Source organism: Pygocentrus nattereri, chromosome 9 (assembly GCF_015220715.1).
Source record: "Pygocentrus nattereri isolate fPygNat1 chromosome 9, fPygNat1.pri, whole genome shotgun sequence".
Lineage (NCBI taxonomy): Eukaryota > Metazoa > Chordata > Actinopteri > Characiformes > Serrasalmidae > Pygocentrus > Pygocentrus nattereri.
Window position 1 is genome coordinate 7,438,914 of NC_051219.1, and position 16,833 is coordinate 7,455,746.

The window sequence follows — 16,833 nt, forward strand, 5'->3', positions numbered from 1 at the left end:
ATAATAGTAATACAAATAATTGTAATAATAATAATGATAATAATAAAAAGAAATACATATATTATTTGTAATAATTATAATTATTAGAGTTGTAAAATAAATGATTACATAAAGAAATTTTATATATTTATTAATAATTATTATTAATGTATTGATTTATTTATTAATGTGTATGTATTTATTTAATAACAAGGTTCATTTGGTCTTTTTTGTTTGGTATAATAACAATAACAACTAATAAATATAGCCGCAAGCGGCGATGAGCGGGTTCATGAACGCACAAGCAGTACCAGGCCTTCGGCAGGTTTAGCCCATCAGGCCTAAAAAGGCCTCAAGCTGTTTGGATCCTATTCAAAGGCAGAGTGAATAGAACTGAAATGATGTCAATTCATTAAAAGGCCTTCAGTTGCCATAAACAACGAGCAGAGGTCTTTACCCACATTACAAGTTTGAATGAATCGAGTTCTTTCTACTGAAGCTAATTATGTAGATTATTGTTATAAATACAACTTTTGAAGTTAAAACAACTCGAATTTGATGCCTTTCTGATGACTTTTACTCACTGCTTGTAAGTTTTGTCAGCTTAATTATATTTGGTCAAATGTCCTTGAAGTGTAATTTAAACTCAGTTTATTAATGTTCATGCTGCCTCATTCATTGATATAGATTATTAAATAACTTGGAGGAATATTCCTCTGTGCAGGATCAGTTACACCTTCATCTGTTCTTCCGAGTCTCTGCGCTCTTTCGATTGTTCAGGGCTTGGGAAAAACTTCCGAGCCGAGAGTTTGAGGATCCATCTCTCCAGGAAAGCACACATGTCTCCTCCCTCCGGCCTCTCCGCGAGCCCCACCAGGCGCAGATGGACCTGCGGCTTCGGTTTTCCACATCGTCCACCTTCAGAGTCAGTGCCTTTATGGCAGCCTCCGTTTCCTCAGCTTGCTCCTGCAGGGACTCTATATGGACCTCATTGGTCCTCGCGCGGCTCTCTGCCTCCTCGTGCGGGGTTCATGGGCGTGCAGCTCCTGCTGGACGTTCTGAATGGCGGTGAATAACTTGTCAGATCTGGATGTGAAGCCGTCTTTCATCGTTTGGACGGCTTGTAGAATCTGCTCGATGCTGGCTGGTCTCGGCTGTTGCCTCCACCTGCGCTGTTCCGTCCGCAGATTGCGGCTCCGCAGAACTTTCTGTTTGCGCTGTTTTCTGCGCCGTTCTGCTGGTTTTGTTGCGGCGTTTTGTCTGTAGTGTTCGCTGTTTCCATTTCTAGCTCAGAATTAACGAGGCTGGTCGTCTTTAGTGTCGAATCTTCCAGAATATTTGCGACGGGCTCCGGTTTGCGTCTAACTGGCACCGCCCATAACCCCAACTAACTTTTAGTAACAGTTCCTCATTGTTTATTAGATACAGCGGCTTCATTATAACACAGAGCATTTATTAATGTCCAGTTTTAAATGTTACATTTCACAAATGAACCTCAGCTACACTTATTAATGTTCATCTATTTAAACACGCGGTCAAGACAATGACATCATAACAATAAACACAATTACAGCGACTTTATTAAGGCGCATCAAACGCACATGAATATTAGGATCAACTAAAATACACATTTGCTTTAGCACTACAGAAAAACAGCGAATAGGAAGTAATAAAACAACACAGCAAACTCTGTCGTGTGAAATTGTGTTAATTTTCCAGTGTAGATGATTTTGTGTTGGTGGGTGTTGATGTCGGTGTTTTCTGAACACCAGCAGTGTTGAACCAGCTCTGGGGCGGTGCTCGATAAACGAGTCCTTACACTTTCCACTGAGTTATTCCTGCATCCGGTTTTATCGCGCCCATTTTTCTGGAGGCAGGTGGAAGATCGAGCGTCTGTAGCGTTAATCTGCTTATTCAGAAGGTAAGAACCCGATATTTTTACTTATACATGACATTATTTGCGGTGTAAAGCTGTATTAACGTTAAGTGAGTGTAATCGATTTAGATTTGTTGGTAGATACCAGCTCTACTTGTTTAGCTTTGAATGCTAGCGTTAGCTAACTAACTAGCAAATGCTAGCTAGCCTAGAGCTACCGAACATTATGGATGAGGCGCAGTCTGTGGTGTCTTTCCTAGGGTGACCATATTTTTATTTGGGAAAACCAGGACACTTTGTGTGTGTGTGTGTGTGTGTGTGTGTGTGTGTGTGTGTGTGTGTATTGGCTCACTTAACATAGGCCCACATAATCCTACAATAACATGATATTTACAGTTGGTTTATTAAAAATGCTTTTCAGTAAAAGTCAACAACAAAAATAACAACAAATGACAAATAACAATAACAAATGATAATTTTATTCAAAATACATTTATTCAAAATGCTTAACTTAACATTTCCTGTAACAAATAAATAGCACAATGAAAGAAATAATGTCTCATCTAAACATCCCTTACTTAACAACAAAAGTTAATAACTCTCAACCCCAAATAACACATTATATCCAGTTACCCTCAGTAATGAATGAAATATTGTCTGTTCTTTAGGCTATTAGAAAAAAATAAATTAACAAATTAATTAATTAGCAATCAGCTGTTGGAAAAAATAAATTAACAAATTAGCCAATTAACAAAAAAATACCTCTTGTGTATTAGCAAAAATACAGAAATTCCAACAAAAATATAAATAGACCATCTTTTCTTTCCTGCTTAATCCTCATCTTCCACTTCGTCTGGTTTTTCCTCCTCTTCATCTGTTTGTTCTTCCTCATCCTTCTTTGCCCATTTATATTTTGTTGTGGAGCTAATCTTTCTCAGCAGTTTCTTGTGGCTCAACACATACGTATGAAAGTCCTTGCAAGACATATTTTTGAAATTGTATTGCACAAATAGGATCCCTTTCAGTGATTCAACTGAGAGCTGGTTCCTCTCCTTTGTCCACTGGCTCTGCATCAGTGAAAAAACTCTCTCCACATTTGCATTGTGAGGAGGAAGTGCAAAAACAAACTGTGTAATCTTCAGCAGTTCTGAGTAGCATCCAACGCTTTTGGCCTTCTCAAAGTATTTGGTCCACTTCTGGTGCACCTGCAGGCCCATGAATGCGTCATCATCACTGCAGCTTTCTATGAATTTCTTCAGATTAGCAACTTGGTCAAAGCATTTAACATCATCAATTGGCACCCCCTTTTCTCCAAGGTACTTGATGCACACCTCCTCATCATTCCACTTTAGTGGCTCACTCATGTCCTTCCACAAGAATGGTGAGAACTCTTCCATAGGTGTCATCCACTTCTCCAGATACTCCAAACATGATCTGTACATGCCGAGCACATCAGCTATGAACTTGTCACAGCCCTCTTCAAGTCCTTCTCTGCGATTTTCAGCCAGCAGTCCCTTAACTTTGAGGGACATGAAATTGTTGTTCTTACGTTCAATAAGAATGTTGTGGATGATGCTCAATATTTTCTTAACCTCTATGATGGAGTTGTTCTCCCTTTCCATTTCTTGAATGTGATTGTGGAAGACGGACATGAGTGAGTGCATGTGCCACAAGTATATCTCACTTAATGGGTTTTCAAAAAATCCCTTGATCATCATGGGTGGCTTTTCCTGAGATGAAAAGAATGCTTTTAAAGCAGGAAACATTTGCAGCATCCTCTCTATGCCTGGGACAGGACGTGAAATACGGACATGTCCCGGGAAATACGGACGTTTGGTCACCCTAGTCTTTCCCTCTTTTTGTCGTTCGAGCTTCTGATAATTCTCATAATATGTAATATTCCAGCTTTAAATTCAGATTGTGGGGATTTTATGACTAAACAAATGTGGCTGAACAAGCGCGGTTGGCGTTATTAGCCAGTTTATGGCATATTTAACTGAACAGTATTGTTGACAGTCACAGTCAGTGTGGACTGAAGTAGGTGAAGAAAAAAATATATATTTCCCAAACTATGATTCATTAAAATTTTGTTTATGCTATTATATTATCATTATGTCACTGGCATTTATTTCTCTAAATCACATTATCACATTAATAATGGCACTGCCAGCATTAGTCACCAGAGGGCAGGGAGCTTCTTGCTAGGGGTGTGACAAGACCCTCATCTCATGAGACGAGCCATGATATTGGGTTCACGAGACGAGATGAGATTTTAACTTTAATATATTCATTTCAAAATTGAAATATATGATGAAAATATTTTATTTGACTGAAACTCACAAAATGCAAAGCTGCAGGTGAATTTTGTAAGTAATCATTTTGCAACAGATGTCAATCAAACTTTACTCTGATTATGAATTATGTATAGTTCCGATTAACCATATGCAGTAAATACAGAACATTGTGCATGTACTGCAGCCGGTTTTACCATAAACCCAACAACTTCTCTCTTCAGACCTTTTCCCTAATCTGTATTCTCTTTTTTCCATTGGAACTTTGGCTTTATATTCCAACTTAAAAATGCAGAGAATGTGCCATTTTACTGGAGCTCTTCGTGTTCAAGGCCCGTGGTTTTTGCTGTATACTAATGTTTAGTTTTGAACCTGGTACAGGCTTGTCTTGTTGATCTTCCTATAGTCAAAGACAAGTTTGGGACTCCCGGTTGCATCTGAACTGTACATTTGTGATGAAAGTGACACGGCAGTGGAGGAAGACATCCTTCTTGAACTGATGGAGGCCAATCCTGACTTATGCCTGACAGTACGTGACGGTGAGTCTGATGAAGGTGGGTTTTGTTAGAACTTCCGTTGTAGTCAGTGCGATCATGCTTCCAGCATAAGTTTGCAAATGTACATTTGGTTATAAGCATCCCATTCTTGCTATACAAGGCCACAGCTTGCTATGTCAAAGTTGTGTATATTTTTCTGAAATAATCACTATAAAAAATGTATCTGTTGGTGGCTTTGCCACCCCAAGTAACACATTTCTAGCAGGTCACGAATGTGCTGGTTTTTGAAGTGCAGTACTTGGATATCAAGGTTTGGACCTCATGGTTCAGTATAACAAACAAAAAATGAACTTTGAAGTTTAGATTATTTTTCTTTCACTCCGTGACCCAAACCTGCATACTTGGTATACTGTATTTTAACTGTAAATTACTGTTCATAAAATAATGACCAGTATTTTTTTTTAATCACTTTTAAGTGTAGAGTGAACATATGAAATCCTCTCGTTGCAATTTAAGGTGTGTTAGTGTCACTAAAGATGAGGTGGATTATTTCCATTTTTTCTTTTATTATGCAACTATATAAACCATAGTGTGACACATTGATATAAATATGAATACCACTCCACCTCTTTTGGATACATTTTGTCTTCCTTTTTTATATAAGTATCTAAAACAAAAATTCTCCTTTAGATCAATCCGCATCATCTTCCCTCACGGATACCCTGTCACCTTCAAGTGACAATGACCTCTTTAGTCGACACTCCAGAGACAGACCTGTTCATAACTTCAGAGATGGGAACCCACCTACCACAGTGTTTTCTGAGGCTGAGGCTGCAAAAGAGGTACTTGAGCAATTGATCTATACAATTTGGACTCTCAACACCATCAGTAAACTTTGAACTTCAAAATGTGAAGTTTAGAGTTGGGTGGATGTGTGTTGGACCGAACTGGAAGAAGGAAAACCGTTTTCTAACTGGCCAGCCATGAACAGTAAATGGTACAGTAAATCGTATCCGATAACTTGATACTGGCAAGAGGGCACAAACCAGTCACAGCACGTGGAATTTGTCACCAACAAAGTCGCTCATTGCAACAAATCCCATGACTGTAATTTTTGGTTCTGAATTTTATAGTGAAAACATTTCTCACGTGTGGATTTAATAGATGGTAGAAAATGCCTTGGTTATGAAACCTGGAGGTCAAGATGTCCTTGAAGTGTACAAGTCAGAGAAATCGCTGAATCATCGGACCCGGAGACAGCTTGTCAACATATTGGCCAGCCATATGACTGAGATGCGTGGGTAAGTGCGTCTTAAACTGTTAACCCATTTTTAGACTGAAGTGTTTTGTATCGAGTGAATGTAATGATTTTATTTAAATGAATGGCATTGAATTAGTGCCCTGTAGTCTGTAGTAGGACATGTTTATTATTATTTTTTAAATATTGCTTTTGCTTTAAAGGAGGATTCCATCCCGTAAACAGAAGGAGAAGTATGCCCTGGGGATCATTACACTCTTTCCTTCACTGAAGGATCCTTTTTCTCCAAAGGGCTATGTAAGTTTAAGAAAGTGCTTACTTTCAGAAATTCTACTAGTTTTACGTAGAGACAGAACTCGAAGTGTCATTAGGGGAAAACATTTTGCTCAGTTTGAATAGAAGTGAATGGGAAATTGACTTGTAACAATAGGTCACTGAGACCCCAGGCAGGCTAAGCTAGTTAACATTAGCTAACACTGTGGTCAAAATGTTCTGTAGAGTATTAAGCTGCATTTTATCAACACTCCTGTATCACTCTCTATCAACAGATCTAGTATAGTTGCACTATTCCATATTGTTAGTAGTACTATAACCATTATCCTCACATTCTTCATCAGTCTGAATTAATATTGCATGTTAATAGCCTAAATAAACCAAAGGGTTACCAAGAGATCAATACTTGACCACCTAAACAACAATTTAAATTGGCCCAGAAAATAATGGAAATTAGTGGGTAGTAGTTTGTAGAGCTCACTACCTAAAGTAGCAGGTAAACAAGATCTAAAATTGAGCTTAAATGTTTAAAGCATTTTAGCCCTTCTGTTTATTTAGGTTATTAGCTTACAATAGTAATTCAGACTGTTGCGTAACAATGAGAATACTGCTACTAGTAGTACTAATAATGTGGAATAGTGCAGCTGTAGCTGAGTATTTGATTCAGAGTGACACAGAACAAGAAGGATATGGGTAACAGTAGTGTTAATAAAATGCAGCCTAATACGATATAGATTTGAATATTTTGATCAGTTTTAACTAATGTTAACTAGACTACCTTGTGTCTGTGAGATAATGGTACATTACAAGTCGAAGTAAGTGAAGGCTGGGCACTCTGTTTGGTGATTTTTATTTATTTATTTTTTCCTCAAATTTGAATATAAAGCGAACACAGATGGAGTCTAATCATACCTGACGTTAGTATATATCTTCTCCTTTCTTTAAAGGGTATATAAAACCTCAACTCCAGTCTATGTTAAAGCTGTTTAAAGACACAGTGAGCTGCAGTTTCCCATTCACTTCTATTCAAACTGAGCTGAGTGTTTTCCCCACGGCGTGGCCACGGCCTAAATGCACTCTGTCGCTATACTTGAACTTTAAGTGATTACTTTAAATGCTTAAAAAATATATATAGAATTACAATGATCTCATAATGGCCTGTCAAAGTACCCCTGGACAACTGAAATGGTAGTGTGCTATGATCAGATCACAAAACAATCAATGAGAATGCTCTTAGTGCCATTCAGAATGAATTGGGTTAATGGGTTTTTACTAGTGATGTCAATCGATTAAAAAACAAATCAGATTAATCACAGCAGATGTCTGTTATTAATTGCAATTAATCACACTTTTTCTTCTCCTTAAAACTAAGCTTTTAATATTGGGTATTTAAATGTAATGAGTGGTATCAAAGTTAGAATAATTTATATATATATATCATTTTTAATGCTGGTATTTCCGTGTATGCTTGGGAGGGAGACAGTAATAGTGTAGTGTGGTTTAGGACTGGCAGACTAGATCCTTTTTTACTGTATTGAGTTACAGTTAACTCAACAGTAATGTGCTGAGGTACTGAGTTTTTTTTCAGCTTAAATAAAAGTAATCTACTTTCTGAACTCGACAGTAAGCAGTGCTATGTTTATATTGTCAGCAAGCTCTGTAAAGTTTGTCAGATTTTAATCTGTGATAAAAAAACATGTTAAAATATCAAGATTACCTGCTTGAGGAACTGCTTTAACTTTCATAGCCTAGTTTTTACACAAGAAATTAAAAAATTACAAACCTGCTACTGTCCCAGTTTCGTTTTCAAAGAAGATCAATGAACGATGGATCTATGTCATTTTTTTATTAACAGGAGCATTTCTATGATGGCGAAAAGGGCACAGGATATTTAGCATGGCGCCTGAAGATGATGTCCAGGAATAAATCTCAATGACCAGTTAAGGCAACCACAGTGCCACAAGCACAAGGACCAAATCACAGAAGATCAGGAGCATCAGTGCCTGAGCAGCTTGATGGAGATGCCTGCCAGGAAGCTATATCATTTCTTCTTCATTGTCATGATGAACCAAGTGTGTTTAAGAAGATGAAGATGACCTTTGAACATCGCCAGAACCTAGTGCATGACCTCACAGAGAACCACAGATGTCCTAAAAACATTCCCACGTTTATTAGATGTCAAAGGACTAGTGAGATGTGCATTGGTTTTTAAAGTCCAGTCTTTGATTTGGTTTGGCTGTTTACAGTGCATTGACCACTGATACATTTGTAAGTGTATTTGATCAACAGCTGAATCAAGACTTTGTGCTGCTGTTTGGTGAGGAAACATCCTCCAGGTTACTTGAGAAGTGGGACAGGACCTTCAAGCCGAAGGTTATCGAAGAGTCCAAACACCTGACTAAGTCAACGGAGCTGCACCGACTTCTAAACGCTGCTGAGAAACATGCAGAGGATGATGACACCAGTAAGTAAGATAGTCTTGGTATCTAGTCAGTTGCCTAGTGTTTTGTCTTTTGCGTATTCCAAATGCATATTAATGATGGCGAATTATTGTTTGTGTCTCCAACCCCCCACCCACTGCTTATTAGACTGGGACAGTGACATGGCTTCTTTGCTGCTTCTTCTCCATCTCTTGCCACCGACAGCAGGACGAAAGAGAATCAACATTAGTGCCAGTGATGCAGAGGACAAAATGGTGCACTTTCACAAGGTCTATATGTCTCATCTGCTAAAATCTCATTGGGCCAAATCTTATTCATAGCAGTTGAAAACTTGCTGTCGGTTCCTCCCACTGTTCTCCTTGACAGTTCAGATTCTTACAAGTGTTTTACTGAGCAGGTCGACTGTGTTTTATTAAAGGAGAACTTCAGTGTGAAAAGGACTTTGGGTGTAGTGAAACATAATTACGAGTACTAACCTTTGTTGAATAGCACACCTCATTTAGAACGGGCGCTATAGGGCATATTTTTGCCCCTGCAGAGAAATCGTTTTTTCCACCGCTAACAAGCTCAAAGTATCTCCACACTTCTTTGGTAGAATTAGTAGAAAAATATGCCCTGTAGCGCCCATTCTAAAGCCTGTTTGTAGAAACTGAAAAAGATGCTGGATTTCGGGATGTGGGGGGCGAACAGAGGTGTGCTATTCAGCAAAGGTTGGTACTCTTAATTATGTTTCACTACACCCCAAATCCATTTCACACCGGAGTTCTCCTTTAAGCAGCAAACCCAGAGTGTGGGTAATTAGCTGAACTAACATTAAGGTGTTCATGTTCTGTTTTTTAGTCATGCTGCAGCATTGATGAACATCTGCGAGGAACAGAGGGTAAACAACCTTACATCCTTGCTGTTGGCCGGGCTCAGAAGAGAATCCACACATTCTACATCGTTGTGGACAAGCAGCTAATCCCTTGCCAAGCCACCAGATCCTTGGGTGCCTTTGATGAGCTGTTCAAGTCTCACTACGTGTTCAATCTTTCTTATGATGAGTTCCTGGTCCATTTCTACACATTTGTGCAGACAACAGTCTACAGCACTGACATTACAACAACAGATGAGTCTCCAAGAGTTCGTGAGTTTCGGGCAAAGCTTTTCAACTAGGTTAAATGTTTAAATGTTTAGATGTGATCAAAGCAGACAGTCTTGTATATTATAAGCCCTTCGATTTACAAAGAGCCTGTGGTGAAGATGAAAGCCTATATATTGTACCCATGTTTTCTTTGTAACTGTGCTCATGTTTCAGTTGTTCCCAATCTACATGGTGCTTGGGAGGTTTTTCTTTTGAATAAAGAGTTCAAAATTATTTGTTTTTTGTATTTTTTTTTTTTTTTTTACTATTGAGCTTTGTGAATCAACAAATTCTAATCTTATGTAAACAGATGGTAAAGAGATTTGTTGCATGCTAGTGTTAGTACTGATGTTCTGTGGCCTTGCAGATGAGTAGATTTCGTGACAACATTTAAGATGGGACTGTACAGCTTTTAATATAGTGGTAAATTCACATGTTGTAAAACTACAATAACACAAAGGTAAGAACTTAGTTTAGTGTCAGAAATACACACTTGAGTGTCATAAAGCAACACTGTGTCAGAAATGAACACTCAGTGAAAAAGAATAACACAATTTAGTGTTAAAAATACACATTTGAGTGTCAGAACAACACTAAGTGTCAGAAATTAACACTATAAAAGGGGTTAAATTTTAACACTATTCAAAGTGTAACTTTAACTCGGAACTGGTGAGAACTATATAAACACCGCAATAGTGTTAATTTGAACACTATGGGAGTTAAATGAACACTGGCGATTTTGCTGTGAAGATTACAGACTAAATAAAGCCGAGCAGTGAAAAACAGACTAAACACTTCTCTAAAAGTGCGCAGGCAGCAATAAATGATCGCTTGTCTTGCAGGAAACACGAGCTAAAATGGAACTTTACAAACAACGTTAAGCTTCAAACAGAACACTGCAGTTATAAACACGCTCAGCTAAATGTGCGCACCTTTTATCACGATCACTTAAGTCTTAAGTAGTGGCTCAGAAATGAGTGAAACAATGAAGTAACATCAGTAATTATGTAATGATGACGTCAACCTTCAGTGCAACTTTACATCAGCAGATATTTAACATACAACAGCGCAATAACACAGTATTAATGTTCTATGACTTTATACAGCATCCAACTGTCATCAATGATCAGAATAATGCCCCAGAAATAGAGGCTACAGAGTCACAGCACTGCCTCTAGTCAGCACAGCCTTATTTAGCTTGTTATGCAGATTTGGGGTGAAATGATCAGATCAAACTGTTCAAAAGGCCACTTTATACACTGTCAGCACAAAAGAGTCTCTAATTGAACTGCAGGCTGTTTTAAGACCAACTGTTCTTCAACTCGACCAGGATCCTGACATGTGGTGCAGAACATCATTGAAACGTCGCTGAATTTTAAAAGAGATGTTGACAAATAGCCGCTCCTGTTTCATGTGATTAAGCGTCGCTCAAAAGCCCATTGCTCTTCAATCAAAGTAGAAGCTGATTGAGAAGTTCCATATATTTCCAGAATGGACAGCCTACTTTGACTATCCCAAGACTTTGTTCTCCAAACCAGGAATATTATGGGGAGAGCTTTGCACCATCCTTTGGCACGAGGAACGTCCAGATTCATAGCAGCATCTCCGCCCATTGTGGTGAGCCATATTCAGTGCACAGGTTACTCCAAGCATTACTGCAGTCTGGTGCTACTGAACTGATGTTTCCTACAATAACAGCGTCAGTGTCTTCATATTCTCCAAGAGCTCCACCCTCTTCTGATGACGTAAATGCCCATTTCAGTGCTGCGCTGGTCTCTCAATACGAACTCACCATGAATGTCCTACAAATGAGATCTTGTATTAATACTAAACTCCACTGAACTCTTGCTCCATAAAGATGAAGTTCAGCTTATTTCTCATTTGAGCTCTTCTAAATACTTCCAGGCACCTCCGACAGTTTTTAAATACCAAATTCTTATTTTATGATCAATGTAAATATTCATCATATTGTGCATATTGTGGCAGAGGGAGGTTTTTCTGGATCAGATCATTTGTGGCGCATGAACAGCAGACAGTCTGACTGTCATCATCATCTCATGAATGAAGAGCTGCTGAGGCTCATCCATGTGACAGAAACAGATTCATCTTTAAACAATAAAGACATCAAACTGACGGAGGTGAATCCCGTCTACATGAAGAACAAACCGCCATCAGTGCATCCAAAGATGTGCAGAACTGAAAGAAAGATGTTCTGGGTGTGAATCGCTGAACAGCTGACTAGAACTTCCACAGCACGAAGCTCACAGTCCAGTAAAAAACGCTTCTGCAGTGTTTCTATTGGACAGATCCTGACTTCTCAGTACAAACATCTTCCTGAAGGACTTTTCCACACGTCTGTTCCACACGGTCCACAGTGCCGTGTTGTTTCCTCATCAGGAACAGCATCTGGGATCATTCCAAAGCAGTCTGCATGGAGCCAACTTTCCCAAGTTCCCCATTCTCTATAATTAGCCCAACAGAAGAAAGTGTGTGAGGACAGCACCACCAAATTTGAAACTCTAACAGTTTAAAGTTTGAGCGTCAGAACCATTTTCAGAAAATGTCTTAAAAACATGAATCAGTAACACAAAGCAGTGACCACACCAGAAACAACTGTCCAGATCTGTAAGTCATGTGGAGGAAACACAAGAACAATTTATTTCTAGAAACAATTCATTAAAATTCAGCCGAGGCTCATTTTATTAAACTAAAGTTTGTAGTGAGTTTGTCCTCAATGATGTGAAGCCTGGAGCCAATTCAGCATAATAATAATAATAATAATAATAATAATAATAATAATAATGATAATAAATGTGGGAAACAGTGATTATTAATGTCATTACAAACAAAACTCAGTGTTTAATTTTGTTTAGTGAACCAGAAACAATTTACTAACAGACCAATCACAGCTCAGCACGTCATTACTTGCGAAAGGCTTTTTATCTTGTTTTAAATCTATTATTATTATTATTATTATTATTATTATGTATTGTTATTATTTGATATATATTAATTATATTATTTAATTTCAGTTAATATATGTTTATTTTTTCAATAATAAATCAATTTGATTTATTTTAATGTAAAAATAATAATCATGGTCATCATAATAAATAATGTACATTATTTAAAATAATGATTATAATTATTCTTAGAATTGTAAAATGAATTAATGATTAAATAATTCATTAGTAATTATTCTAATTTATTTATTTATTAAGATTTATTTGTTCGTTAATATGTATTTTATACTATTATGTTTATGTAATTTTTTTTTGGATTAATAAAAAAATAAAAGTTAATATTTTTTGTTTATTTTCAATTTAATTATTCAATAATATAAAAATGTAATTTGATATTTGCTTTATTTTAATGTTAAAACAATAACAATAATCATAATAAAAATACATTTATTTACATTATTGATCATTTTAATAGCTGCAAAATAAAAACGGACTAAATAATAATTAAATGTTAATTTATTAATAAGTATTTATTGAAGAATATAAGAGGAATGTTGGTGGCCCTTTCAGTAGAGCTGCCAATAATCAAGCCTGGGTTTGTCTAGTTTAATTGATCCCAGTTAGTATCTAAATGTGGTGAACTGGTTGATTGAGGAACACAGGGCCAGTTGGTGTTGGAGAACTTTTTATTTTTTCTACTTTTTTATTATTTTGTCTTAAATTACATTTTGTTTGAAATCTGAATCAATTAATTTTGACAAATATACAAAATAAAAGACATTATGAGGCAAATACGTCTTCATGGCTCTGTAAACTGCCTGCCGAACATTTGACCACAAAGTTTTGAAGATTTTCAGTAAAGTTTGATTTTCAGTGTTGCTGTTTAAACAAAGTGAATGAATCCTGTAAATGGAGAGAACAGAGACAGAGACGATCCTCTCAGTGAAGCACTGACTGAATTAAGGTCACTCCACCTTGATCGGTCAGCTCTAAGGAGCTGCTCGGACAGTTTCAGTATCCATCCAGCTCCATAAACATCTGGGAAGTTCTGCAAGAGGCATGACAGAACAAACAGGAGGAAGCTGTAGAAAAAGAGTCTTTTGGTATGAAGGTTGTGTTTGCAGTAAGGATTTATTTTAAACAACATGTAGATTTGATTCTTCTTTAGTTTTTGTCATGAATCTGTTCGTGACGTCGTTTCCTCAAAATAAAATGTGGTGTTTTTATTAATCAAAACCAAAAAAGACACAGATGATGTTTTTAAGGCTTTTAGGTGTCCTGAGATTTTTGAGGCTTTTCCCCCTCAAAGGAATTTTGTTCAGATGAATTTTCAGGGATTCTGTCAACAGCAGTAATTACTGCCACCTGGTGGACATTCGGACTGAGGTCAGCGTTTTCTCACAAGAGTCAAAATGGAGCAAAGATCACACTGATGGTGCTTTTCCACTTCATGATAGGACTCAACTCAGCTCTGCTTTTGGTACCAGCTACATCCTTTTCCCCTGCAGGTACAGCTCCCCATCAATGTAGCTGGTTGTCATAGCAACACCACATGCACCTGCCGTGATGTTAAGGAGGAGAAACTTGAGAAAGTAAAACATTCAGGTCTGTCAGTTTTTGAGCTACACAGACATTCTGCCTTTTTGTTTAAGGACTCTGTGAAAAGACTTTGTGAGGTTTGTGCCCAAAGTCTTATGAGCTTAACCAAACATAATATTGGAGTGAAAAGCTGGTGTTTGCTGCTTCTCCATCCTGCTTAAAACATTTTCCTCTGGTTGGAAAGTCGATGTTCATTTGTTCTTGGAAGGTTTTAATCTCACCAACTTTAACATGAAATCATTTATTTGTAGTTTAACTTTAGGCTCTGACTATAATGAGCCCAGACGGTTATGTAGACTAAATTATCCAGAGCCTGACAAAGCTGGGATTTACTATGATCACCTTAACCTGTTACCATGGAAACATATTGTGTATAGCTGAGTTTTACAGTGATGACCTCAGGCTGTTACCAAGTACACTGAATCCACCTTAGGCTAACACAGCTGGCCTTTTCTGTGATGACCTCAGGCTTTCACCATGAAGACCACACCACCCCTTGGTTAAAATAACTGGGCTTTGATATGATGATTTCAGGATGATTTCATGTCCACAGACTTTTATTATTGAAGTGTAGTGAAGAAAAACAATGTATAAAATGATTTAAAGGCATTACATAAAGTACATATCAAACTCAAACTGAATACAGAATAACTGACCATGAGGAGGAAAACTACAACCACGTATACTATGTATCTGCTTAAACAGTGCAGATCAGAAAGTCTTGATTTCTAGAGTGAGTTTATGAAAGTCTGTCAACGTTTCCACTGGTTTGAGAGGGTTGATGTTGAGTCCAGGCACTTTGGGAGGAGATGAAGCACCTTGTGTCCTGCTAAACAATGTGGGGTCATCCTCAAATGTCAGGAGTTTGACAGACGTACTGTCCAAGCTGCAGCCACTGTTATACAGGAAAACAACTGACCAAACTTGACCACCAAGACTGGTTCTATGAGACGTCGTCCTCTGCTCATAAGCCCTGAGTGTGAGAGGCTCCTACCAGTTAATGTGTGGATCGTCTTCAGATGCTGTAAAACACAGAATAAGAGAGAAAGTCAGACATGAAGACACTTTTTACAGCCAGTCAGACTCAACATGCAAACTTTGTACAAGCCAACAAAACACACAAGACAGAACAATGAGACCCTCACAAAGCCATTAAACATCTCTCTCTCTCTCTCTCTCTCTCTCTCTCTGTTTCTCCTTTTCTCCTCCTGGTGCAGGAGGAGGCTGGTGAACAAAGTCCGAGCTCCAGATTATTCCAGATTAACTTCCACTGGGTGAAGGTCTGGATGGACTATGAACCTGGATCCATATCACTGAACCTTCCTTAAACCCTAAATTAAGATCTGACCTGTTCAAGTCAGGATTTTTAACAAGTTCATATTACAGAATGTTGCTACTTCCTCTAGTAAGTGAAGGAAGATCTCCTCACAGCAACCCTGCAGTCAGAACGGTGCTGGCAGTATATCAGTCAGAATTACTGGGCTGATATTAAATCTATTTAATCTGTCCATCTTCACATTCGAGCACATCACTGCCACTTTAACTCTTCAGTCCTTCCAACCTTCAGATCAACGAGTTACAGCTGCTCCCAACAAAAGGTCCCCAAAGGAGTCACTGACATTATGTTAGTCTTCAATATATCAAACACCACCAGCCCACACATACAGTACTGTGCAAAAGTCAGAGACCACCTTATTTACATAATACCCAGTCAAAACAGCCAATAAGCACAAGTTATTCATTTTTCAGGAGAATTTTATGAGATTAGATAAACGATAATGTACTTGAATAAGGAGGAGAAATTTAATGTAAAACAGGTTAAAAAAAAGAAGCGTCCCAAACCATTAAAAAGATTAAATTCATAAGATAAATTTAAATTTATTTAAATTTTTAAGATAAATATTAAAAGATATTGAGAGTAAAAGATCAGGACTCTTAAGGTCAGGGTTCTGTTGGAATCAGGTTTGGATCAGCTTTTCTGTGAGCTGCATGTAAACAACAAATGCAAAGCAGGTCAGTAACTTACTGTAGTTTCTCCAGTTTATAGTGAGGATCTTCTAGTAGAGCAGAAAGCATCTTCACTCCTGACTCTCCTGGTTCATTGTCATCCAGATCCAGCTCTCTCAAGTGTGAAGGATTTAATTTCAAAGCTTTAACCAGAGCTTTACAGCCTTTCTCTGTAATACTGCAGCTCCATAATCTGTAGAGAGATGGAGAAAAACGTCCTCATATTTACGGTTCTGCACACAACTACATAAACAATCTATACAAACACCAACATCTCACACAAGCAATTAAGAAGAAGAAAAAACTGCATAATTAAATTCATTCTGTATGATCCTCTCATATAAACAAACACACATCAAAGAAGAAAAGACAAGACAGAAATGTAGAACATGATATTTTGTGGGGGAGATTTTTTTGTTAGAGAGACATGAAGTGAGAGATGAAGTGTTTATGTAAAAATGTCACTTCTCACTTTATTATTATAAACAGAAAATAACGTACAGTAAAGAACCTCCCCTTTGGGGTG

General features: G+C 37.6%; 3 protein-coding genes across 3 annotated transcripts in view; 2 read left to right on the forward strand and 1 right to left on the reverse strand.

The window, feature by feature from the left end:
• LOC119263959 (NACHT, LRR and PYD domains-containing protein 3-like) overlaps window positions 1-16,833 on the forward strand; it is a 268,422-nt gene that overhangs the window by 35,513 nt on the left and 216,076 nt on the right. The gene's annotated exons all lie outside the window — the stretch shown is intronic.
• On the forward strand, window positions 3,688-9,972 carry LOC119263966. The gene is made up of 7 exons (XM_037540881.1): window positions 3,688-4,700; window positions 5,334-5,485; window positions 5,808-5,944; window positions 6,105-6,198; window positions 8,464-8,638; window positions 8,763-8,884; window positions 9,456-9,972. Exons 1-7 carry the CDS (start codon window positions 4,646-4,648, stop codon window positions 9,768-9,770), a joined length of 1,050 nt encoding a protein of 349 aa, XP_037396778.1. The 5' UTR covers window positions 3,688-4,645; the 3' UTR covers window positions 9,771-9,972.
• LOC108416454 (ribonuclease inhibitor-like) overlaps window positions 14,829-16,833 on the reverse strand; it is a 3,222-nt gene continuing 1,217 nt past the window's right edge. Inside the window, exons 2-3 of the mRNA XM_037540879.1 lie at window positions 16,327-16,500; window positions 14,829-15,322 (exon numbers count right to left, since the gene is read on the reverse strand). Coding sequence (XP_037396776.1) covers window positions 15,316-15,322; window positions 16,327-16,500 — 181 coding nt within the window. The 3' untranslated portion in view covers window positions 14,829-15,315. The remainder of the gene's footprint in view (window positions 15,323-16,326; window positions 16,501-16,833) is intronic.

Coding starts and splice junctions, on each gene's coding strand:
- LOC119263966 (XM_037540881.1), top strand. CDS start 4,646: ATGGAGGCCAATCCTGACTTATGCCTGACAGTACGTGACGGTGAGTCT. Junction 5,486..5,807: donor AGGCTGAGGCTGCAAAAGAG/GTACTTGAGCAA, acceptor TGGATTTAATAG/ATGGTAGAAAATGCCTTGGT. Junction 8,885..9,455: donor AAATGGTGCACTTTCACAAG/GTCTATATGTCT, acceptor TCTGTTTTTTAG/TCATGCTGCAGCATTGATGA.